Source organism: Acomys minous, assembly GCF_964271855.1.
Source record: "Acomys minous genome assembly, chromosome: 20".
NCBI lineage: Eukaryota > Metazoa > Chordata > Mammalia > Rodentia > Muridae > Acomys > Acomys minous.
The window spans coordinates 15,358,522-15,384,019 of NC_140502.1; the positions used below are offsets into that span (position 1 = coordinate 15,358,522).

Genomic DNA, 25,498 nt, shown 5'->3' on the forward strand with positions numbered 1-25,498 from the left:
CTAGGTTTTTCATCTTCAGGGTTGTTCAAACCATGTTTTCTCTATTGCTTCTATATCCACTTTTATGTCTTGGGCTGTTTTGTTCATTTCCTTCTCCGATTTGATTGTATTTTCCTGTATTTCTTTAAGAGGTTTATTCAATTCCTTCACCTGTTTGCTTGTACTTTCCTGTATTTCTTTAAGGGATTTATTTTCCTCTTTCAGTACCTCTATTATTTTCATAACATCAGCTTTAAAATCCTTTCGTTGTGCTTCAGGTGTGTCAGGATGTCCAGGGATTTCTGAAGTAGGATATCTGGGCTCTGAAGGTGACATGTGGACCTTGGTTTTGATGCTTGTGTTCATACACTAACCTCTAGCCATCTGCTTAACCCTGGTATTAGTAAGACTGTTAACACTTGATGGTAGTAAGCCTCTAGGATTATAGATACAGCTGGCAGTCCCGGATGGTAGCAGATCTCTGTTTTTCCTGAGGGTAGCAGGTCTGCAGAGATGCAGGGAGGACTGGTAGTCTCTGATGGCTGCTGGTCTCTTGGATTGCCGGTGGAGATAGAGTGCAGGAAATGAGGCAGGTAGGGAGCTGGTGAACCTTTATCATTATCTGTCTCTGCTGCTCCCTTATGGTTGGTGCAGATCCATGATGGCTGCTGGTTCTCAGGACTTCTTTCTCTGTGTCTGCAGATGGAGATGGGGCCCAGGAAATCGAACATGCCCTGGGGATGGAGAGTGGGCACACTGAGGGACAAATCTGTCTCAGATTGCCTGAGGCAGATTGCACCTCTGCTGGCAGGCCCCCTTGTTCCCTGGTGGCTACTGGTCTCAGAGATTGCAGGCAGGGATGTGATTCCCAGGAGATGGAACACACCTAGGGGCTGCAGCACAGAGCTTCCCGTCAAGATGGAGCTCAAAGAGCCTCTGGAAGACCGTGCCTATACAACTAGTAGGCCAGGTGTTTGGGGGATGTATTTTACCTGTTGTTCACCAACAGCTGCCTGCCTCTGGGAATGCAGATGGAGATGGGACCTCAAATTTATTTCGACATTTCCTGCCCTGCCACCAGTGCTACAGGCTGATTCCAAGGGTCTGGGAGCTGGACATATGTCCCCCACCCCTCATCAGCTGCAGCACTGAGTCTGAGTTGGCCCACCCTAACATCTATCCCATCTATAAACTGCTGGAATGTGTGAAAGGCCCTGCCCTGCAGATTCAGACCAGCAGGATCTCCATGTCATAGGGCAATAATGAGATGTCTGAAAGAAGTCTCAGTAAGGATCCAGTATTTATAATGTGACAGAAGCCAGATGTTTCAAATCAGACCAACGACTATTTCAATGAATATTTGCAAATAAGGATGTATAGGCAAAAGGGTATACTGTGTGACTCACCATGACACACTGCCACTTCCACAGTATTTTTTTTTTTATTTCTTTTTTGTTTTATTTTGAGGAGGATGTTACAAGAACAGATGGTAGATATGAAGGTGTGAGGAGTTTCATGAGATTGGGGTGCATGGTGTGAAACTCACAAAGAATCAATAAAAAAGTTTAGTTAAGATAATATTTTGATATCAGCCTCTAGGAAAAAGGCTGGCATTTAAGGAGGCAGGAAGCAGGTAAGTAGAGATAAAGCAGACATACTCTTAGATGTCTCAGAGGGTCCTTCTCCTTGGTACAAAAATGTATTGGGAAAAAATATATAAAAAAATAAATAAATAAAATGTTTAAAATGTATTGGAGACCTCCATTGCTTATTTATATCTGCCTTGGACAGTGTCCATCGCATATTTTCAAAGAGTTCCTTTAATTATGCTTCCTACGCAAAGGGTAATTAATAAGTAGGAAGTCCCTGTCCACTGACCCATCAGCACCTACAGCAGTCCAGAGAGTCGGCCTTGACTCTCACCAGCTGTAGAACTTAGGAGAGTGGCCACTGCATCTCACCAGGACAGCACAGTAGACCTAATCCTAGTGGTAGGGGTGCAGGTGCACCAACACCGAGAACATGAGTGAAGGATAGCTTGCCCTGCCCCTTGTCTGCCATGGGGTAGCATGGGTAAGGGAGAAATACTCTGCCCTGCCCTTTGATTTTGGCCACCTGTAGAAGATGGATGAGTAATCCCTCGGGGTACGAGAGCAGGAGAGCTGACCTTGCCCCTTGCCAGCTGCAGCATTGGGTGAGCCCAATAGGGCAATGCTGGAAACCTTGCCCTGTTGGAGTGGGATGCAAGCGAGCAAGAGAGCTGGTATGTTGACCCTCTCAGCTACCACCCAGTCCCAGATGGAGGGCTTTGAGATGATGCACCCAAACATCTATTCCATCTATGGTCTGCTGCAGCATGGGAAATGTCCTGTGCTGGAGATCTACCGCAGCAGGGTCTCCATGACACAGGGCAACAACAGGATATCTGAAGGGAGTTCCCATGAGGACCCAGTATCGATGGCATATCAGAAGCCAGAGGCCTTGAGATAAATGTTCATTCCAATGAACGTTTGAAAATTGAAATGTGTGGACCAAAGGGCACACTATGAGACACATTACAGTTTTCCATAACAAGATGGGGTTTTGAAATTCTATCTTCCTGTATTTTCTGTTGGGAGGAGGTTTCAAGGGCAGAGGGCACATTCAAAGGAACAGGGAGATAGGTGGGGGCTAAGGTGCATGATGTTACATCTACAAAGAATTAATTTTAAAAGGTTTTTTAAGAAGTAGACAATCTTTCCTTGTATGAATCCTAATAGTTATTAATTTTCCATTTGTACACCTCTCTGGCTTGGTGGACACTGCACATTAGACCCATCTATCTGTATCCAACTCCTCCATGTGTTTTGAGCCTGACCCAGATGGCACATGACGGGATCATGACTGGACTTCACGACTTCCCAGAAGTTATTGCCATCACTCTTAAATGAATTCACACTACTCATGAAATAAGTTAATACACAACAATACACTTGACATGTCTGGATAAGAACAGCCATTGCCTCTTCCAGGTCATTCATGCTTTTGGAAATCTGTAAAAATAAATAAATAAATAAATAAATAAATAAATAAATAAATAAATAAATAAATACCTTTGACCCTGATGCTCAAAGGACTTAGCTGCTGTTTCTGTGTCTGCCACAGAGAAGCTTTTAGCCAACAGATTACATATTTCTTCTTCTGACTGTCTCTTTCTACCTTTCCTGGTGACTTAATAACCTTATGATCAGCCCCTATACAAAGCCTTACTTCCTTGTTTGTTTAGAATATCTATCTATCTATCTATCTATCTATCTATCTATCTATCTCTAATTATCTATCTCTAACTGAGTCTTTCTGTCTGTCTGTGTCTGTCTCTTTCTGTCTCCCTCTGCCTCTATATTTTTCTATGTCTCTGTCTCTGTCTTTGATCTCTGTCTCTCTGTCTTTGTCTCTCCATATCTCTCTCTACCTCTCTGTCTGTCTCTCTGTCTCTCTGTCTGTCTGTCTGTCTGTCTCTCTCTCTCTCTCTGTTTCTCTCTCTCTCTGTCTGTCTGTCTGTCTGTCTGTCTGTCTGTCTCTCTCTCTCTCTCTCTCTCTCTCTCTCTCTGAATTTTATTTCATAAAAAAAGAGGGAAATATGAAGTACTAAAATGGTCCTCTAGTCTTTGTTGTGGAGTCAAGAATAAAATGACAAAATAATTTATATAAAAAGTTCAGGCAGTCCTCTCACTTGGTAGGAACACCCTTAAACTTGTACCATCTGTCTGAGGTTCAGATTTCAAGTACATCAGAGGGATGCTATGTCCTATGGCCAGGAACCGACCTCAGGTCCGCAGGATGCACATCCAAGACTTCAAAAACACAAGGTAAATCTTTCCAAGTAAGTGTAGCTCAATCCATTTGGGTTGCTTGTCCTGATAGGAATACTAAATGAAAGAACTGTCCCTCTTTGAAAATCACCCACTCTTGCCATTTGAAGATGACCATGTGTGCAAAAGATGAAATGTCACATGAGACACACTAGGGATATCAGGGCTAGGCCCAGTCACATCCCAAGAGACTTTAGGAGGCAAAAGAAGAAGCCAGTAATTTCCTTTGTTTTTGATGTGAGGTGCCATCCCTTAGTTTCTGCCAATGAATGTGGCTGGGCAAAGCCAGGCTTCCACATACGACTATTATTCCCTTTCTAAATGACTGAAATGGAGCATTAAGGAGACAGTGGAAGAGCTCTTATCTAGCTTCCAAGAGACCCCATATTCAATGCCAGTAGCAGATGCACAAAGACACACATGAAGGAGGCTGAAATAAAAGATGAACATAAGGTAAGACTGAAAGTACTGAATTGAGCCAGAAGCATCTATGTACACTTTCCAAAAGGCATGAGCGTTCCCAGAGGTGGGTTCATAATCAGGTTTCTCTCAGAACACCTTTGAGCATCCAAACTGTGAATACCACTCCTGACTGCTTTACTTGTTTTAGCTAACATTTCTCTGGGAGTCAGGGAAGCTCTCATGAAGATATTTTGAACTGACCTGCTCAAAAAAAAGTCAAGGACTACCAGGTCTGGTGACCTTGTCCACAATGGCCTCTGAATTCACATGTATTACATATTATATATTATATATTATATATTATATATTATATATTATATATTAATTATATGGTAGATTCTTTTACTGGGCTTCCCTTAGAGAATCTTGTCTCTCCTACTGAATAGAAACAAGGCTTTTTGAAGATTCTCATGCAACCCATAATTAAATAAATATTGGGGTATAGAATTGCCTTTTTCTTTTCTTTTTTTTTTAGAATTGCCTTTTTCACTCATTATGCTGGTAGCCTTCTGAATCACAGCAGCTGGCTACTTTATCTCACTGTCATTTGCTGTATGAATCTCTAGGTAGTGTCTCTTTCCTATTGATGATTGGTTCTCTTCCTTCTCTTAAATTTTCCATGAGTGGCATTTTTAAGGTTCCTTTCCATTCTTCTTGCCTTTGCTTATTCTTTCCATGGATAATTTGAGTATCACTGATAATTTCTTCTGGGGGCCTGGTTTATGGGGGTGGTTTTTGTTTGGTCAGTTGGTTTTTAAGACAGGGACTCGTGTAGTCCAGACAGACCGCAAACCCACAAGATTTACCTTGACCTTCTGTCCTTCTCCTTCCAATTTCTGGCATTGCAGGATTTTGAGGCCATGTCTAGTTTATGGAATACTGGGGATGAATCCCAGAGGCTTGTGCATCCTTCAAAACCACCCCACCAAATGAGATCCATGCGCATCGTCCTACTGCCTTTCCATCAATCCCAATTCTACAGTTCTGCCTTCCCACATTTACAAGCCTTTATAAAATCAATTTTCTTTTTACTTTACAAAGTCAACATGTAGCATAGTACTGATTTTTTTTTTAATGTCAGATTTTTCTGGGGTCTTTTTCTTATGAATTTGCATTGTACGTAATCAATTACAATTACATAAAGTCATGATGTAGTTCTCATTTGGCCATGCCACACTAAGAGAAATCATTATCACTATGGGAAGGCTTGATTCCTTTTACAGCGTGATCTTTCATTTTTAATTGCATTTATTTATCATTGATGGATTGGAAGAAAGAAGGGTTCAGAGGACAACTTGCAGGAACCTGTTCTCTCCTTCTACTGCGTGAATTCTAGGGATTGAACGTGAGTCAGCAAGCTTGGTGGTAAGCGTTTTTAACCCTGAGCCATCTCATCAGCCCCTACAGTGTGAGCTTCGAGTGCTCTAACATTGCAGCAGGCACGATGGTGAGAGTCATGAGAGGCTATAGTAGGAAACTCACCAGTTTGAGGCAAGCATTGCTTATATGCCAAGAACTCAACTTTTTCTGAAATGTTATCAACATTGCAAAAGGCAGACATTAAGTGGGGTGGTTCAGTGTGAACCTATTTAAGGCACAAAAAAAGCATGGTAATCGAGGCGTAAACTTCCAATTTGTACTGTGTTCTTAAATTAATTCTTATTTCCAGATCTAGCCCAGACCTTTTCAGACAGCTTTGTCAAGCCTTTATAAAATCAAAACTACTGGCTGCTGCCTGGATAAGAAAGGACACAGACATAAATCTCTAAGGTTCATATTCTTTTTTATTTTTTATTAATTTATTCTTGTTACATCTCAATGATTATCCCATCCCTTGTATCCTCCCATTCTTCCCTCCCTCTCGTTTTCCCCTTACTCCCCTTCCCTATGACTGTGCCTAAGGGGGACTTCCTCCCCCTTTATATGCTCAGAGGAATATCAAATAGCTGAGAAACACTTAAAGAAATGCTCAACCTCCTTAGTCATCAGGGAAATGCAAATCAAAACAACTCTGTGATTCCATCTTACACCCATCAGAATGACTAAGATCAAAAATTCAAGTGACACCACATGCTGGCGAGGATGTGGGGAGAGATGAAGGTTCATATTCTTAGCTTTCTCCTTTCAGGAGCTAAGTGGGCGCTGATGTCTACTGAGATCCCCTATCAGCCAAGAAAAGCCAAGGCCCAGATAGGCAAAAACGTTGCTACCTGAATTTCAAGGTGGAGACCACTAAACATGGGGCCTGGCGTCCTGTCAACCCTCCACCTGACCACATTTCATGTCCACATGCTGACAGACTCACCACACCTATTTCAGTTGTCTTGTCACATACAGCACAAGTCCCATGGTGGTTGTAATTGGCACAGGCTCCTTATGTTCTAGATAAAGTAGGAGACAGGTGCAATATTCACCAATTAGCACAAGTACCATATTCAGCTCCTGCTGTCTAGTGTTAAAAGTCCCTAGGTAGGTGAGAGAAGCACAGGATAATGGGGAAATAGAAGGATCCAGAAGGTCCTAGAAATCTACAAGAAGAACATTATGATGGGCAGATTTGGGGTCCAGGGGTCCTGCTCAAACTATGGCACCAGCCAAGGACAATACAGGCAGTAAACTTTAGACCCCTACCCAGATCTAGCCAATGGACAGGACATTCTCCACAATTGAGTAGAGAGTGGGGTCTGACTTTCACATGAACTCTGGTGCCCTATATTTGACCACATCCCCTGGATGAGGAGGCCTAGAGGCACTCAGAGGAAGGATAGCAGGCTGCCAAGAAGAGACTTGATGCCCTGTGATCATATATAGGGGGAGGAGGTCCCCCTCAGTCACCGTCATAGGGGAAAGAAGTAAGGGGAAAATGGGAGGGAGGGAGGAATGGGAGGATAGAAGGGATGGTATAACAACTGAGATGTAATATCAATAAATTAATAAACTATATTTTTTAAAGTCCCTAGGTATCTTCTATTTGAGACCCGCTTTTGAATTCTTTTCAGTTGACTTCCACTTTGGGACAATTCAGGAAGGCTTTTGCTTCAAAGTACAGTGTTCCGAGGCTGCTTTGAGTTGCTGTGGCATTTCCATGAAAAATAAATCCTTTTCATCTGTTAGTTTGGGGGTTGACTATGCCTCTTCCGAGTGAAAGGATGGGGCATTTTCTGGGGATTCTTCACTGTCAAATACAAATGGTGCTAGGAGGGGAAAAAGACAAAGCGTGAGGTGGCATGGTTCAGATATAAAGCAAAACGGACACAGAGCAGGGCAAGGACTGTGCTCTCAGAATTTGACCTTCTTCAGCAATGAACCTCTAATTGACTTAATTGGACCACTTTCATATTCAAAGAAATTTAATTTAAAAGAGTTCCCATATCCCCTTTGTTCCCACACATGTATCACCTCCCCTATTATCAGTACCCCCACCTGAGTAGTGTGACTATAACAAGTAAATAAATTACCATTGACTTACTGCTCTCACATGACATCATTTTTTTATTCATTCACTTTACATCTCTATTGCAGCCCCTCGCTCATCTCCTGCCAGTCTTACACTCACACCCTCTTCCCTTTCTCCCTCCTCCCCTTTTCTGATGAAAAAGGGAGACTCCCCCTACCAACCCACCCTGGCCCATCAAGTTGCGTTGGGACCAGGTGCATCCTCTTCCTTTGAGGCCCAACAAGTGATAAGGGAAAGTGATCTTAAAGCCAGCAAGAGTCCATGTCTGGGACAGCCCCCACTCTAAATGCTAGGGGACCCTCATAAATGAGGCTTCCCATAGGCTACATATAGGTAAGGGACCTTGGTTTATAAGAGTTTCCTTTTATGTACATAGTAAAGAAAAAGTGGAGGCTGAACAATAAATCTCCGTCTTAAAATCCCACAGTCTTCATGGTGGTTTGGGTGCACACCTTTAATCCCGGCACTCAGGAGGCAGAAGCAAGTGGATCTCTGCAATTTTGAAGCCAGCCTAGTCTACAGAGTGAGTTCCAGGATAGCCAATGCTACACAGAGAAACCCTGTTTCCAAAAAAAAGGCCCATAAACCATAAGTCATCTTATAGTCAACATAAGTCATCTTATAGTCAAAGCATCCTCAACTTGCATCCAGAAAAAGAATCTTTAATTTTAAATGAAAACTTGCAGTGAAGATTAAATTGTTTCTTCTCCTGGCCAAAAGAAAGGAGGTACAGCTTTTCCAAGAATCAGTATTTTTCTTCCTTCTCCTCCCCCTCCATCAATTCTCTTCATCCTCATCCTCATCCTCATCCTCATCCTCATCCTCATCATGTGCACCATCATCAAACCTTCTTCAGGAAATCTCACTTTTATATACAGTATTTCCAAACTTTGTCTTTGTTGTAATTTGGGGTTAGTGAACACCACTTTTTTCCAAACCCATCTCCATCTTCTGTGCAATCCCAGTAGATCAAGCGTCTGTACCAGAAGGGAAAGGCACATGGAGCATAGTCTGCAAAGGAGTCAGTAGGAAGAGAAATTCATTCTTTTTGCAGCACACATGTACACACACACACACACACACACACACCACATATTCTCTCTCTCTCTCTCTCTCTCTCTCTCTCTCTCTCTCTCTCTCTCTCTCTCTCTCTCTCTCTCTGTCTCCTGTAAAATCTGCTCTTCCCTAGTCCACCAAGAGCTTAAGAAAATAAAATTGGTACTACCTTGATGATTTTGTACTGCTTTGATAATCTACTAGGTTTTTTTTCTTATCAAGATGGTGGATTCAAAATTCTTCTACTACAGATGTATTAGATTATATGTGACTTTGATGCTGTCAGAGATGATTCATCACAGGGACTTGGAAGACAACTTGCCATCTAAAGTCCTCAGTATGCAAGGAAGAACCCAATAAAAAGGCAGGCAAAGTATTACATGCCTTTAATCTCAAGCCTGGAGAGGTAAAAGCAACAGGATCCCCTGGGATTTCTGGCCAGGTAATCTCACAAATTAGGAAACTCCAGGCTTAATGAGAGACCTTTCTCTCAAAAAAATAAAAAAAAAATAAAAGAGGTAGAATAACACACAGAGATACATGGCATTGACCTCTGGCCTTCATACATTCACAAGTACACACCCACACATACAGCATATGCACTCACACGCAACAACAACAAAGAGGTTGTGTGTGTGTCTTGTCACCACAACAGACTCTGCTCCAGATTATGAGTTTTTGTCTATCACACCAAATGGTTTCCAAGACAAGGGATGACCCTTCCCTCTGTGAAATTTAGAGTCAAGACACTTACCTGACAGAGAACAGTACTTCCAGTAACCTTGAAAAGTCTTGTTCAAAGAACACCATTTGTGTTTTGCATTGAAGTCGACACAGTCATAGAATAGCTTATTTCTATATGAGAAAGGAAAGGCACATTCACCATCTAAAAGAAAACAAAAATCTTTTTATCTGTCCTTGGGTGTTTTAGTAGTGTTTCCTAAAAAAGTAAATCCCTGCCCTAACTCAGGCATCTATATCAACACACACACACACACACACACACACACACACACCCCTTGGGGAATATCTCATGAAAGGGGTGAAAAGAATGTAATGTCAGGAAGATGAAAAGAAAAGCTGTGAGATGCTGTCTTCCAGACGTGACATGGTCATTGCTCTCATGAACTCATGAACTCTCAGGAACTGTGGCCACCTGCCTAAGATCAAGCCAACAAGACCAGTCAACATCCCAACAGCCATCACTAATTGGGCTAAATGAGTTACCAAAAAAACAAAAATGAAGAGGACATGAAAAATGGAGAGGTGTGTCAGAAATATGAGGAGTGGGACGGGGTGTTACAGATGGGTATGATCAAAATATATTGTTTTATTTAGAAACTGGTTCATAAATACAATCCCTGGATTGATTAACCATTTTCTCCATTTTTGGGGCCCCTTCTAAGGTATTATTCATCCCAAATCAGCCTGAAGAAGCCTTAAAAGAATGACATCCCATTAGCTCGGGGGGGGGGGGGTCAGGTAGGTTTCTGTTTGCTTTCTTGGTCTATAAATGCTTATTTTCATCAGGAGGTGGTTATAAGTTATTATTGGTCTTATACAGAAATAAAAGTAAGCTGAACTCAGGGATGTCTCTCTTTTCCTTTATCATTCATCCATAGGTAAGGAGATAGGAGCTGAAGAGAAAAAAAGGGGATATAGAAATATAGAGGGAGGATAGAACAAAAGGTAGATGATTGAACCTATTCCTTAACTCAAGGCCTTAATTGTTACTCACAAAGGAGGTTATTTCTAAGTCATTGGTATAGAATTTTATATATTGATGCAAATCATGGCCATGTCAAATACTAGTCTAATTTTATCACAAGAATATATATGCTAAGTCTAACAGATAGATATAATTCTATAGATATATAAAAGTAAAATAGCTAAATAAGGCCTTCAAAGGTCTCAGAGACCCACAAAATAATGGCATTTAAAGATGTTTTTACTATTCTAAAGATTCTTTGACAACAAGACAAGTTAACTCCTGGCAACACCCAGCTGACCTCAAAGAAGATGATGAGCATCAAAGAGCCTCCTTATGGAATTGGCTTCAAATGTGGCAAATAAGCCACTGGACAAAATGTCCTCATTTCTGCCACAGACATAATTCTGCCCCAAAATTGGCAAGCTTATATGCAGGCAGAGTTGATGGCCAAACTCTGTGAAGACAGGGTAAGTAGGTTCTTAATATTTCCTGCCTCGCGAATAAGTCTGGTGGACATATTGGGCTAGAAGGCCCAAAGATGATGCTCCAATTTTATAGAGAGTGTTGGGTGATTGTTCAGGCAGTTAACTGTCTCAGTCATTTTTTCATTTTCTAAGCTGCTAACCTGCACTACCAGTTCACTCAGGCATTTAAGTTTTATTACTTTTCAAGTCTCTGAGAGGGGTCAAAGACCAGATAGTTTAGTTTTACAATAAAGTTTAGTTGGTTAGGGGATAATATCTTTTTAGATCAAGATAAATTATTTAAGTTAATAGAGATGAGATATGATAGACATTGAATTTCATTCAGAAATTTAGACCCAACAAGATAGGAAAGATGTTTACTTCAAGTTTAACAAATACAAATAGCCAAATGACTATGAATGTAACATTTATATAACTCAGGATTGTCTCATGGTTCTTCCTGCTATATGTAGTTTGTTTTATTCATGTGTAATAAAATAAATGTATATGTTCAAAATATACACATATATGTATATATAGTTCACCTGTGTAAAACTGTTGAATAATAAATATAAAATATTATAATATAACACATTTTTACTAAAATATAATTATATCACAATTTCCTTTCCTCTAAATGTATTAGATCTGTATTTTTCAAATTGTTCTATTTTTAAATTCTTGAGTTCTTTCAGGGTTGGAGAAATAGCTCAGTGGTTAGGAGAATACACTACTATGGCAAAGGACCCATATTAGTACCCAGGACCCCAGCATGGTAACTAATAATTGCCAATAACTCAGGATCTATGCAGGTACCCTATACATACAGCCTCTACACACATCTGCACTCACATAGACACACCCAGATACAGACACAGACACATACACAACTAAAAACTAAAAATAACTCTTTATAAAGGTGAGTTCTTCCTCAAAACACCTGACCTCAGACATCAAAGACACTATTAGAACTGTGAATGTGATTGTGACGACAAAAAAAAAATGGGCAAGCCCTGTGTCTTTGTTAGGGTTTCTATTGCCGTGAAGAGACACCATGACCATGGCAAATCGTATGAAGGAAAACATTGAGTGGGAGCTGGATTAGAGTTTCAGATGTTTATCCCATTGTTGTCATGGCAGAGAGAACGACAGCATGCAGGCAGAACAGTGCCGGAGGAGCTGAGAGGTCTACATCTGGGTTGGCAGGCAGCAGAAAGTGAGCTGCCTTGAGCTTCTGAGTCCTCAAAGCCCACCCTCTAGTGACACACCTGCTCCAACAAAGACACAACTCCTAATAGCTCCGCTCCTTGTGAGCCCCTGAGGCCATTGTTATTCAAACCACGACAACCTCAGAATATATTACTTCTTTGACTCTGCCTCGATCAATGCCATGTTTTTTTTAATTTTTTATTAATTCATTCTTGTTACATCTTAATGGTTATCCCATCCCTTGTATCCTCCCATTCTTCCCTCCCTCCCATTTTCCCCTTATTCCCCTCCCCCCATGACTGTTCCTGAGGGGAATTTCCTCCTCCTGTATATGCTCAAAGTAGAAGCATCCAGAGGGTCCTAGAAACCTACAAGTAGAACATTATGATAGGCAGATTTGGACCCAGGGGTCCTGCTCAAACTAAGGCACCAGCCAAGGACAATACAGGCGGTAAACTTTAAACCCCTACCCAGATCTAGCCAATGGACAGAACATTCTGCACAGTTGAGTGGAGAGTGGGGTATGACTTTCTCACATACTCTGGTGCCTCATATTTGACCACGTCCCCTGGAGGGGGAGACCTGGGGGCACTCAGAGGAAGGACAGCAGGTTATCAAGAAGAGACTTGATACCCTAATGCCATGTTTTTTTTTAACTGAAACGGTCTATACTGTGGTTAAACAAGTGATTATAAAACAAGGTAGTTTCCTACTGCAGTGCTGTTTTGTTTACAATATCCCAAATGATTATTGGTCGATTTTCTATATGGCATATTTTCTACATAGCATTTCCCATTAGAATGGCAAAAGAAGTTTAAAAGTATAAATTTTTAGTGCTGGTAAGAATTCATGGTGGAATATTCCACTGTGTTATCTGTTTACAAGGGACATGTGCAATGTTTGGTGAAAAAAAAAAGAAAAAGAATTTTTTTAGTAGAAGAAAATAACTAATGTTCCCATTTCCATAGAATCAGAAGAGAACACACAGGGACTGGAAAAATGCCTCAGTGGTTGAGACTGGATGCTCTTCCAAAAGACCTAGGTTCAGTTGCCAACACTCACATGGCAGCTCACAACCATTTGAAATCTCAGTTGCAGGGGATTTGATTCATTCTCCTGACCTCCACTGGCACTTGGCACATGTAGGGTGAGCAGACATACAGACAGGCAAAACATCCATGTGCATGAAATTAAAATAAAGAAAAAGTTAAAGAGAAAGAATATTTATTAATAATAATAAAAATTTCTGACCAACTTACCTTCTACCTCTGGATATCTAATCATAAAATCTGAAAAACAAAATTTTAGTAAAGTCCATTTTAATCTTAGACTTTAAAACAGATACTTCTAGAAAATGATGTTAACAGATAGATGGTTAGTCTGAGGAAAAGCAACATTGGCATTAAATTGTATCAAGGTTATTATCTTAGTGTTTCTCATTGCTTGAAGAGACACCATGACCACACAACTCTTATAAAGGAAAACATTTAATTGGGGCTGGCTTACAGAATCAAAGATTTAGTCCATTTCCATCAAGGCAGGAAGCACGGCAGCATGTAGGCAGACATGACGCTGGAGGAGCTGAGAGTTCTACATTTTGATCCATGTGCAGCATCAGGAAACTCTACCACACTGGGTTTAGCTTGAGCATAGGAGACCTCAAAGTCCACCCTCACAGTGACACACTTCCTCTGAGAAAAAGGCTGCACCTCCTAATATTGCCACACCCTATGGGCCAAGCATTCAAACACGTGAGTCTATGGGAGCCATACCTATTCAAACCACCACAGATATCATATATGTTTGTTGGGGACAATAGGCCATATGGCCAATGGTCAGCCATTTTGTCAGAGCCTGCACCTTTAAGTCTCTGTTTTTCCTGGAGCTTGCCTTTCACCAGAAACTAGCTGACTCTGTTGTGTGTCGGCACTTAGACTAAAGACAGATAGAGATGGAGCAACCCTGTTATGGTTTAGCAGTTAGACTAGACAAAGAGGGAGCCAGATACCCTGTGTGGCAGGACATTATGACCCTGCCTGGAATTCCCTGTGTTTTGAGAAAAGTCTGCAGCTGGGTTGCTATAGCAATATGCTTCCCTGCCTTCTGACTTATAAATACCACTGCCTGACTAATAAAGTTTGAGAGTTTGATCAATCAGACTTGCTCTCCTTCTTTGTGTCTTGCATTCTCAATAGGTGACCTCCCTCCCGAGTTTTAGTCGAACCCCGCAGGTCGGGTCACATGTTCTGCTTTCAGATCTAGCTTTATGCTCCTAAAATTATTTACTTTATAGAAATCCTACATCTTTTTCATTGCTGGGGAGTAAACCCCAGGCCTTGTGCTCGCTTGGCAAGCACTTGGCCATGCATGCTTCCAGCCTCTCATCAGGAGAACTCTTGGCAGGCTCTCTACTAATCCTGTACGTTGCTAAATGACTTAATCTCAAAGTGCTTCAGTGTAAGAGAGCACTCCCTCTCTTACCAATGTCTGATTGTCTCTTAACATTAATTATCCAGGAAATGTATTTATAATCCATCTATCTTTTTTAAATTAAACAGAAATTATAAGCCAATACTTTACTACCATACTAAGATATGACAATCCTTAATGCAAGTACCTGACACTTCCCAACATGGTCAACAACACATATAAAAGGCTACATTCATGCTCAAGATGAGCTAACTAATCCCTGAAAAGAAAAGCCCACCGGTAACTGAACTACCTAAGCTCAGGACTTGAAATGCCATCATTTCTTACTTTGGAAATCCCTGTCCTAGAAAACTCTGTCCCCTAACCAAGTAATCTTATACAAAGACTGCCGGCTTCTAATAATTTTTATAAAATTTACTAGCAGTCTATTATTTTATATAGACTTATAACTCAAGAACGGAAGGGTAATTCTAATATAAAAATTGATGAATAAATTATAGGAAGAGGATACATGACAAAAAGTCCATAGCTCCAAAGATAAAATTCTGTCGTTTTCCCCCAAAATAGATACAAATGAAGATAATTGTGTTATGTGTGACATGCCAGTCTCAATCTGTGGATGTTGCAAGAACATAAAAAACAGAACACTGAGGTCATTGCATAAAACCCTGGTCTCCCTGGGATGGTACACAGTGTTCTTGGCAGTGGCCTGCGTATAGCCCTTTTGTTGCTGCCACAGTGATCAAAGCATCCCACTGCCCCCAACCAAGAACTGTCCACATAGCACAGCTAAAGCTCTAATTGGTACACTGCCAGCCCTCCTTTCCACCTCAGGGCTATCAACCTGTCCTTCCCACCCTGGGACTGTGGAGCAGGAGGAGACAAAAATGTCAGCCCCTGGCAGCTCCTCAGTGTAAGGTATCCATGGTGATCTTTCCTGCCTCAGCCTACTGCCGTTATGGAAGCGGACACCTTCCTGCCTCAGAATGCATACCGCAGCCACCAGGAGCTGTCCACAATGGCAGCACCTCCTCGCCTGTTTCTGCCAGCTCTTCATGCTACAGGGAAAGCCTTCCCTGCTGTGGACCCTCTTTGTAAACTTTGTAACCTCTCAAGGCAGGAAAAGGGACCTGACCCCTGCCTAAGAAAGTTCCAGCAGCCCAGCTCCTCCCCAGACCTCTGTAACTGTCATACAAAGGTCATCTCCAGCCTGTCAATAGGATTCATCCCATATTATGCTAATTTGAATTGAAAAGTCCAGATTAAACCCCCACCAATCTCTGGCCAGGGGAACTAACTAATCCCTGAAAAGAAAAGCCCACTGATAACTGAACTACCTAAGCTCAGGACTTGAAATACTACCATTTCTTACTTTGGAAATCCCTGCCTTAGAAAACTCTGCCCACCAACCAAGGAATCTTATACAAAGACTGCCAGATTCCAATAATTTTTATAAAATTTACTAGCAGTAGTATGAATAAAAAAATCATTATTCGTGTTAATTTTTTAATATATGTGTTAATTATTTGGGAATTTCACGCATTGTATTTTGATTATGCTCACTCCAGTAGGTCCTCCCAGATCCACACCCCATTCCATACTCACTCAAATTTGTGCTCTAAATATTATGGGGTATACGGCCACCCACTGCAGTGTGATTGACCTACCTGAGTCCACAACGTTAAAGAGATGTAACTCTTCCTCTCTCCGCAGCTGTCAATTAACAATAGCTCCTCAGCTAGGGGTAGGGCTTCTTGCATACCTCACCTTTCCTAATAACTTATCATTTCACTAATAGATAAATGCAGCACTCAACACTCACGAGAAAAGTTTCTTTTGTAGCAGATGGCAATTAGCAGACACCCACAACCCACAAGTGGTGGAAGAGCAGAGAACAGACCCTGGAGGATGGTCAGCCTTAAATGGGACATCCATCCTCCTCAGGTTCAGGGATCAGTGTGAATGAGAAAGAAGAAATATTGTCAGAGCCAGACACAGTGGGTAAATATAAGGAAACAGTGTTTTCCACACAGAGACAGACAGTTTAACACTTGAACTCAAAGCAGCTGTGATGGCATGCACAGGCCCCCCACACAATCTTAAGCCATAAAAAGCCCTTAACTGTTTTTTAAAGGAACTTACTTTGCCTTGTATACATACATAACATCATATTTTATCTTTTATAAGTATAAAATGTTCATTAACACATTTTACAAAATTTTCGTTAACATTTTTACAAGTTCTAAAAACTGCTTCCAAAAACAAACTCATACATGGTTGGTGGATAGTACTCTGAAAGACACAGCTTGGGACAAATACTTTGTTTCGCTAAATTTAATATTTTAAATTGAAGAAACAGAAATATCTCACTAAACTCAATTGTGAAAATTTGTATTCTGAAAATCATGGTTTCTACAGGACAAGAAAGTACCCCGTATGACTGAGACTCTAGTCCAGTGGACTCTGAGGTCAGTGCAGGGCTGGACCCAGCACCCAGGGTTCCCAAAAAGAGTACAGCTTTGCACAGAGACGAAGTGACAATCGTGAAGTCTGCATGAGTCTGTGCTAGGTCCTTCGCATATATGTTATGGTTGTCAGCTTGGTGTTCTGTGGGACTACTAACAGTGGGAGTGAGGGCATCTCTGACTCTTTTGCCTGCTCTTAAGACCCTTTTCTTCCTACTGGGTTGCCTCACCCAGCCTTGATATGAAGGTTTGTGTCTCGTCTTATTTTGTCTTGCTGTGCCACATCCAGCTGATATCCTTGGGATACGTGCTTTTTGCCTGAAGAGAAATGAGGAGGAGTGGATCTGGGGGAGAGGAGGGTGCTGGGGAACTAAGGGGAGTGTAGGGAGGGGAACCTGCAGCTTAAATGTAATGTATGAGAGATGATTTTTTTTAATGGAGCTTTGGTCTCTCAAGTCACTGTGCAAGTTGCCCTCCCATTTCTAAAGTTCCAATTGTCCTTGTAGAAACTTGACTCTATATAGCTATGATCCCAGAAGTTTTTTCTGAGCCTGTGGCTCTAACTACAGGTCCCAGCTACTAGACAGACTTGACTGGATCTGAAGTTAGTTTCCTATCTCCGGCAGATTCATAGAACCCGAGCAGTAATTGAGGTTTTGACTTCACCTAGTCACCTCTGTTCTGAGTATCCGGCCTCACCCTTGGCCAAGTTGGCACCTAGCCAACACAGGATGACTTCAGCAATCCAGTCAATAATCAACTCTGTGTTTCATCAGCCCTCTAGATGAATTATATGTAGATATTCCTCTAGCAAGAGACACAAAAAAGCCGGGTGTGGTGGCGCACACCTTTAATTCCAGCACTTGGGAGTCAGAGGCAGGAGGATCGCTGTGAGTTCGAGGCCAGCCTGGTCTACAAAAGCGAGTCCAGGATAGCCCAGACTGTTACACAGAGAGACCCCGTTTCGAAAAACCAAACAAACAAACAAAAACAAAACAAAACAAAACAAAACAAAAAGACACGAAAGAATAACATCCCATTAGGATCAGGAGAAGAGGAAATCAAAACAAACCCTCTCCAACAAGTACATAAAACAGACCAAACAACACACACACCAAAAAAAAATGCAACACCATGTCCACTTGTGACCTACCAACCAGCTCCACTATCAGGCAGTCCAAAGTTACAGAAATTAAAAATTAGAAATACCTTTCAAAAAGAGTAATTTTAAGGGTGTTCCCTGTGACTAACATCAAAATGTATGTAATGAGAGGTTTGAAACAAGAAAGCATAGGATATTGAACGCTCAGCCCTAAATGGGACATCTATATCAAGCCCTTCTCACTGGGCCGCAGGGAACGCTGGCAGAAGAGAAAGCAGAAAAAAAAAATGTAAGAGTCAACATGTGGAGGGAAGTGTTGTGCAGTGATGGCCTCTGGCCACGACGTAGCTTGGCAATCACACTCGTGAACTCACAGAAGCTGTGGTTATCTTGCATGTGGTCCATAGAAGCGAAGTTCCAGCATAGATGTGGGAGACTGAGGGGGTGATCTCTGTAGACCCATGCCTCACCGGGGAGCTACTGGCAGTCAAAACTTCTGGGAGAAGGCATCAATCTTTTCTGAGTTGTGGCTACTGGTAGGTTTCCATGGCTCCTACGTGTAGGTAGCCTACACCATGCACACATAGTTGTCATTATCTAGACTTAATAGATTATTTTTTTTTAAGTTTGGGGGCTGCAGGTAGCAGAAGACACCCAGACTTCTCTGCCTTTGTGGGATAGGCGATTGGCACCACTGCTATGAACAAACAGTTGATGGAAAAATTAGAAAGATAGAAAAATGGAGTGGTACATGCACTGCGGAAAGAGGCAGATCTGGAGACATGACCATATGCAACAGCAGTGAGGACTAGGCTAATGAGAGTGGCCTGCACTGCCACCTAAGGCCATGGGGATATCTGGATCCATGACCCATGTTACCACCAAAAGCCATATGGATGTCCGTGGACCATGCTGCCACATGGGGCAATACGGATGTCAAAAGCTTGTTTGTTTGTTTGTTTGTTTTTATTTTTCCATTGTGGGGGAGACCACAAGGGTGGGGGGTGGGCATGGAAGGACTGGGAAATGAGCACAAAGTGAAATACCAAAAAGAATCAAAACCAAAATAGTAGGTTGAAGAATAAAAGGTTGGGAATAGGACATGTTGAGGTAAATTGAAGAGGAAAATAAGGATATGTATAATCATATTCTCCTTATGTATATTATATATATACATATTTCTCCTTATGTATACATATTATATATATAAATTCTTTTTAATTATTTATTATGTATACAGTATAGGGCATCAGATCACATTATAGATGGTTGTGATCCACCATGTGGTTGCTGGGAATTGAACTCAGGACCTCTGGAAGAGCAGATGGTGCTCTTAACAACTGAGCCATCTCTCCAGCCCCCCACTGAGCCATCTCTTAAGAATAAAAAGTGTCTAAACGGAAATAGAAAGCAAGAGAGGTTACCTTTTGCCAGATTTTGGTTATCTATTTTATTCCCAAAATAGTAATAATTTCAACCCTGGCAGGAGATCACTCAAGCCAGCCCTCTGTGAAGTGTTGCTAACCGAATCCCTTCTGTTTCTCCAGGCCATGATCATAAATGGTTTCAGCATGTACCACTCAAGGCCTGTCTCTTCTGCCTTCCCACTTGTCTGTTCAATCATTGACTGAAAATAACTTTTGATGCTTAAGTTTTTTTTCCACCTGAAAGCTTACCGTGCTATCACTGCCAAATATGCTAAAATCTGATGGTTTTCGTTATCTGATTTCCCTGAAAGCAGAGTGCCTCTAACTTCTGATCACGTTCTCCCATCTTCAGTGTGGCTATTGAAGCAGCATAGTCATTGCAGGCTCACACTGACTACAGTTAACATCACAAGTACACACTTCAGTGCCCCAAACAAAAGCCCCGTAGGCACTTGGCGGGTATAAGTCCTTGCCACCAAGCCAAATCTGAGGACCAGAGCGTTAGATTCCTAGCATTCACATAACAGAAGGAGAGACAAAGCTCTCACGCATTATCCTCTTCCTAGCACATAGGCACTGCAATGAGACGCTCAAAAACATGGTGAAAACAAAACTGAGGTGACACCTGAAGAGACGGTTCAGCGGTTAAGGGCCCTTGCTGCTGTTGCAGAGGACTTCAGTTCAGTTCCCAGGACCCACACGGCAACTGAAAACCACATGTTTTGAGTTTTACAAAAGTGAGTCCCATTTTCTCCTTCTGTAGGAATTTAAAACATATCAAAGTGAAAAGACGACTTGTTCAATGACGTGACTTCTGGCGGTAGAATACCCTAATTCATATTCCCGTCCTTTCCCCCCTGATGGTTTTATCTTCATAGTTTTGAGCCTTTTGGCAGATCCTGTTTTCTACACTTAAAAAAAAAATACCTGGAAGATAGAGAACTCCCCTTTTCATTAATTAGGACACACAAAGTCAGGGTGGCCCTCTCCCCTACAAAACATCGCAGAATTTGTTACCTATGTCACTGATGTGCAAGGATACATCATCAAAAACTCCACTCCCAGCCACACTCACTTCACCCCCTCACCTTCCTCTTGAAGACTGAAAAGGCCGTGAAACAGGCAGATGGAAACCAATAGAAATCCCACAGGCTGGGCCATGTTGCTCCTGCCAGGAAACGGTTCGTAAAACGAGTTCACTCTCAAGATCTTGCAGACCCAGGGATTCAGTCGCAGCCACTGTCTCCTCCTTGTCCTGTCACCTCCCCCCTCCCCCCACCTCTTCCCACTCTTCTTTCTTTCCACAGCCTGACTCAGCCTGCAACTTTTTCTTATCTTTTTTTTTCTTTTGAAAATGCCCATTTGGACTTTAGGTGAGAGAAGCATGGGAGAATGGGGAAATAGAAGGATCCAGAGGGTCCTGGAAACCTACAAGAAGAATATTATGATGGGCAGATCTGGGTCCTGAGGTCCTTCCTGCTCAAACTATGGCACCAGCCAAGGAAAACATAGGCAGTAAACTTCAAACCCCTACCCAGTTCTAGCCGATGGACAGGACATCCTCCACCGTTGAGTGGTGAGTGAGGTCTGACTTTCATACAAACTCTGGGGCCCCATTTCTGACCACGTCCCCTTGATGGGGAGGCCCGGTGGCACTCAGAGGAAGGATAACAGGTCACCAAGAAGAGACTCGATACCCTGTGAGCGTATACAGGGGGAGGAGGTCCCCCTCAGTCACAGTCATAGGGGAGAGGGAGGGGGAAAGCAGAAGGGAGGGAGAAATGGGAAGATACAAGGGATGGGCTACCAATTGAGATATAATATGAATAAATTAATTTAAAAAAAGAAAATGCCCATTTGGCTTCTTATCTCTGTCTCTCTCCTTTCTCTCTTTCCCTCATTCATCTCCCTCCCTTACTCTTCATCTGCCCCATTCATTCCATCTCTAACTCCAAATCATTTTGTCTTCTACCATCTTCCTCCCCTAATCCCTTTGATTGCCCTCTATTCTCTCTTCCCCCTCCTCCACCTCTCCTCCTCCTTCTTCTCTTCACTCCTCTTCTTGGCCTTCCTCTACTGATCACTCTGTTTCTCTGTCTCTCCCTCCGCTTTGTTTCTTGCATCGTCTTCCTCTTTCTTCAGACTATAAAGCAGCAACTGAGTACACACATGAAAAGAGACACTTCACATTAGTGGCACTAAGTATAAACAAAGTAAGACACAGAAATTCAAGGTGTTCCCATGAAGATCATTATATAGGTGACGTGGAAAGCCATGTGTGTAAGGATACCTCAATCCATCTTCATAAGCCAGAGTTGAGTAATACGTTATAGAGATGCAAGAAAGCTCCTTGTTTCCCAGGACCCTTTGGAAACCTATTGGGTTGGTAGATGAGGATCTGGCTAGCTCCCTGAATAGCGTTTTATTTATACTGCACAAAGCATTTACTAAAATTTGTTTACATCCAAATGAAATAGGAACATTTTCCAACAAGGCTATTTAACCCTTTCCTCCTGGAAACTCTACATATCCTGTCTTGTACCATCTGTCTTGTACCTCTTAGGGCACTAGGGCCGCCAGGACCCAGGAAATGCCATCACCTGCCAGTCCAGAGGAAATCTGTAGAGGGTATTCTGATACCTGTGCTGGAGACGGACTCACTGAAAGCAGCAGTGGGTGGAGTCCAGATAGTTGTCTTGTAGGGAACATTGTTGGCTTTCTAGCCAGAATGATGGCAGTCTCCTGTTCCTGTGACGTCATGACTCAGTAAAGAGTCCCAGAAGATTCTTCTCTGCATTCCTATCTGCGATGAATTCAGCTGTTCTTTGAATGAAAGATGAAGAATTCTGCAAAAGCACAAATCCCAGAAAGTCAAGGCTACAGTCTGAGAATCTATCCTTTTACAGGTTTTTTTTTTTTTGTAAAAAAAAAAAAATTGGTTAGCTATTTGGTTGGTTGGTTAAGTTGAGACTTTTAGACAGGATCTCTTGTAGTCCAGGCTAACTTCAAATTCTTGATGTAGCTGAAAGAAACCTTGAACTCCTCATCCTCCTGCTCCATAGTGCTGGGATTTTAGGCATATGCCACCAGGTTTAGATTTAGTAGCCATTTTTACTGAGAAATAATTATTGCATCCTTTAATGAGATGTACATCTTACAATGTAGATGGTGATAGCAAATTAAACATGAAATCTATCACCTCAAAAATGTATTTTATTCGTGAGCAAAGTTCTGAAAGCTTTTTTTAATATAATGCTTTTATGTCTAAAAGTAGTAACAAAGCATATGTTTATTTTTCACTTCTGAAAATGATCTCTGCAGACTTTTTTGAGACAGGGTTTCTCTGTGTAGCCTTGTCCTGGATTTGCTTTGTATATCAGTCAGGCCTCAAACTCATAAAGATCCACCTGCCCCTGCCTCCCTGAGTGCTGGGACTATAGGCATTTGCCACCACACCCGGCTCTGAAGACTTTTATTTTGGAAAATATTTACAATATACCCTAATTAGAGTTTTTTTCCTCCTTCTACTCCTCCCAGTTCTTCCCCACCTCTCCTATCATTAGCAATGAACAGTTTTTAATAGATAACAAAATATAACAAAATATAAGATAAGATAAAACATAAACCATCACGTCAAAGTTAGACAAAACAAACCAAGAAAAGGAAAAGAACCCCCAGGAGAAGGCACCAGAACCAGGAGCATACTTGTTCACACTCTCTAAAAAAAAATACTAAACTGAAAGCAAAAGACCTTGTGAAGACCCATATCAGCCTTGTGTGTGCTGCATAAATCTCTCTGAGTTCATATGAGTTTTGCTCAGTTGATTTAGAAAGCCCTGTTCTCCTAGTGTTCTCCATCCCATCTGACTCTTACACTCTTCCTACCTCCTCCATGAAAGTCCCTGGGGAAAATGGATTGATGGAGACATCTGTAAAAGTAACTTTTATTTGCTTAAAAATTTTGTTGTCTCTGGGGTTTACTGCCTTCATCTGCTAACCTAAGCCTAGTCCTAGAAGCTTCTAGACTCTACAGTCTAACCTAGTGCTAGACTGTTTCCAGACTCTGACACTTTCTGCTGAATAAGCTTACCTTTTTTTTTTTCACCACAAAAACATTTTATTTGACAATGGACAATAAATTCCCCTAGTTAGCTCACTGTGACATGTTGATGGGGTTAGATGGTTTGAGGGTGACTTTTCATGTTGAACAAGGATTTCCTATTCTTAAAACACTTAAAGACTCAAAAGAGCTTCCCCACTTTACATCTGGTCTCAAATTAAGTATTTTCCATGTGTTCCAGCAGTTTAGTGTAGGTTTGCTTTCAGGTTAGTGGGTAGAGATGATGCCATTGTTTTTGAAAGTCAGGTTTGGTTTGTTTGTTTTCATTACAACTTCACTTATGCATGGCAGGGTTGGCTTTTCAAAGTTCTGGGAATCACGCCTAAGTCTTCCTCAACACTGGATGATAAGACCGATGAGCAGGAGAAAGAACCTCTGGGTCACCCTGAGTTTCTTCACCTGCAAGATATTCTTCAAGAGGACAAAGTCAACAGCACTGATGATAGCGAGACTTGCCAAACTGGATATAATAAAGATGATGATGATGATGATGATGATGATGATGATGATGATGATGATGATGATGATTCCAGCAACAGTGACAGCGACACTGAAGATAATGTGAAGGTTATCATTGGCAACATAAAGACCAACCCTGCCATGTATATGGAGATGCTCACTAATCTGAACTCCTCGCAAGCTGACCGAGACCGGGAAATCGCTGAACCAGATAATGCCACGAACCCAACTGATTAAACAAGGATCAAAAGCATGGTACCATCACCTTTTTTTTTTTTTTTTAGCTCTTTCTGAGATCTGGCTGGTCGGTTTAACTCAGCTGTTCTGGATCAAACTCCTTTCCTAGCTGACCAATTCAATCTGGCTTCTCTCAGTTTCTCAATGAATTGCTCTGCTTGGCCTCAAATTAATTCTAGAAATCTGTTCTAATCTTCTGGCACCTCATCTTTGGCTCATTCTGTCTTCATATGTGTGTAGATTGCTCTTACTTCATCCTGTTTCTATAAGACTGTCTTGGTAAAAACTGCCTCTCCCCCCCCCCCGCCCCTGCTTTCTCTCTCTTGCTCCTGCTCTCTTGCTCCTGCTCTCTTAAGTCACCTCTCTTTTATGTCTGCTCTCATGAGAGTTGGGCATATCCTATATCTGACTCATTCTGTCAAATCTATCTCTGATTTGTTGCTTTGTCTGCCCCTCAATTTGACATCACTTTCAAACATGATTGCCTCTTTCTACAAGTTAACTTGAGATTAAAGGTATGTGCTAAGGATGTGTCTGCATTCCGGTTGGATCAAAAAGCCCTAGAGGCCTTTATATTTGATCATAGCAGCCATGTTTCTGGGTTAAAATTCCTCTACGAGCATCCTAATTTAGAGCTATGTGCTCCAAAGTCTCTCTCTCTCCATCTCCTCTTTTTCTGTCTCTGTCTCTGTCTCTCTGTCTCTGTCTCTGTCTCTCTGTCTCTCTCTGTCTCTCTCTGTCTCTCTCTGTCTCTCTGTCTCTCTCTCTGTCTCTCTCTCTCTATCTCTCTCTCTGTGTCTCTCTCTCTTTCTCTGTCTCTGTCTCTCTGTCTCTCTGTCTCTGTCTCTGTCTCTCTCTCTCTGTGTCTCTTCTCTCTCTCTGTCTCTCTCTCTCTCTCTGTCTCTCTCTCTCTGTCTCTCTCTCTCTCTCTCTCTCTCTCTCTCTCTCTCTCTCTCTCTCTCACTCTCTCTCATTCCCCGCCTCTCTGTAAGTGGTGTGTGTGTGTTCAATGTCTGTCTGTGTGTCTTTTTATTTGTTCCTATCTGCTACAGGAGGAAGTTTCTCCTAT

The 25,498-nt window shown here is 41.8% G+C and overlaps 2 protein-coding genes across 2 annotated transcripts; one reads left to right on the plus strand and one right to left on the minus strand.

The window, feature by feature from the left end:
• Nucleotides 1-8,617: 8,617 nt before the first annotated feature.
• BSPH1 (binder of sperm protein homolog 1) lies at nucleotides 8,618-20,774 on the minus strand (the record flags this gene model as incomplete). The annotated part of the gene is made up of 3 exons (XM_084770512.1): nucleotides 8,618-8,760; nucleotides 9,560-9,709; nucleotides 20,702-20,774. The coding sequence occupies 3 exons, from the start codon at nucleotides 20,772-20,774 to the stop codon at nucleotides 8,618-8,620; spliced, it is 366 nt and encodes a 121-aa protein (XP_084626638.1).
• Nucleotides 20,775-23,505: 2,731 nt separating this feature from the next.
• LOC311591093 (testis-specific protein TSX-like) lies at nucleotides 23,506-24,453 on the plus strand (the record flags this gene model as incomplete). Its single annotated transcript, XM_084770461.1, has 2 exons — nucleotides 23,506-23,550; nucleotides 24,025-24,453. 2 exons carry the CDS (start codon nucleotides 23,506-23,508, stop codon nucleotides 24,427-24,429), a joined length of 450 nt encoding a protein of 149 aa, XP_084626587.1. The 3' UTR covers nucleotides 24,430-24,453.
• Nucleotides 24,454-25,498: the final 1,045 nt, after the last annotated feature.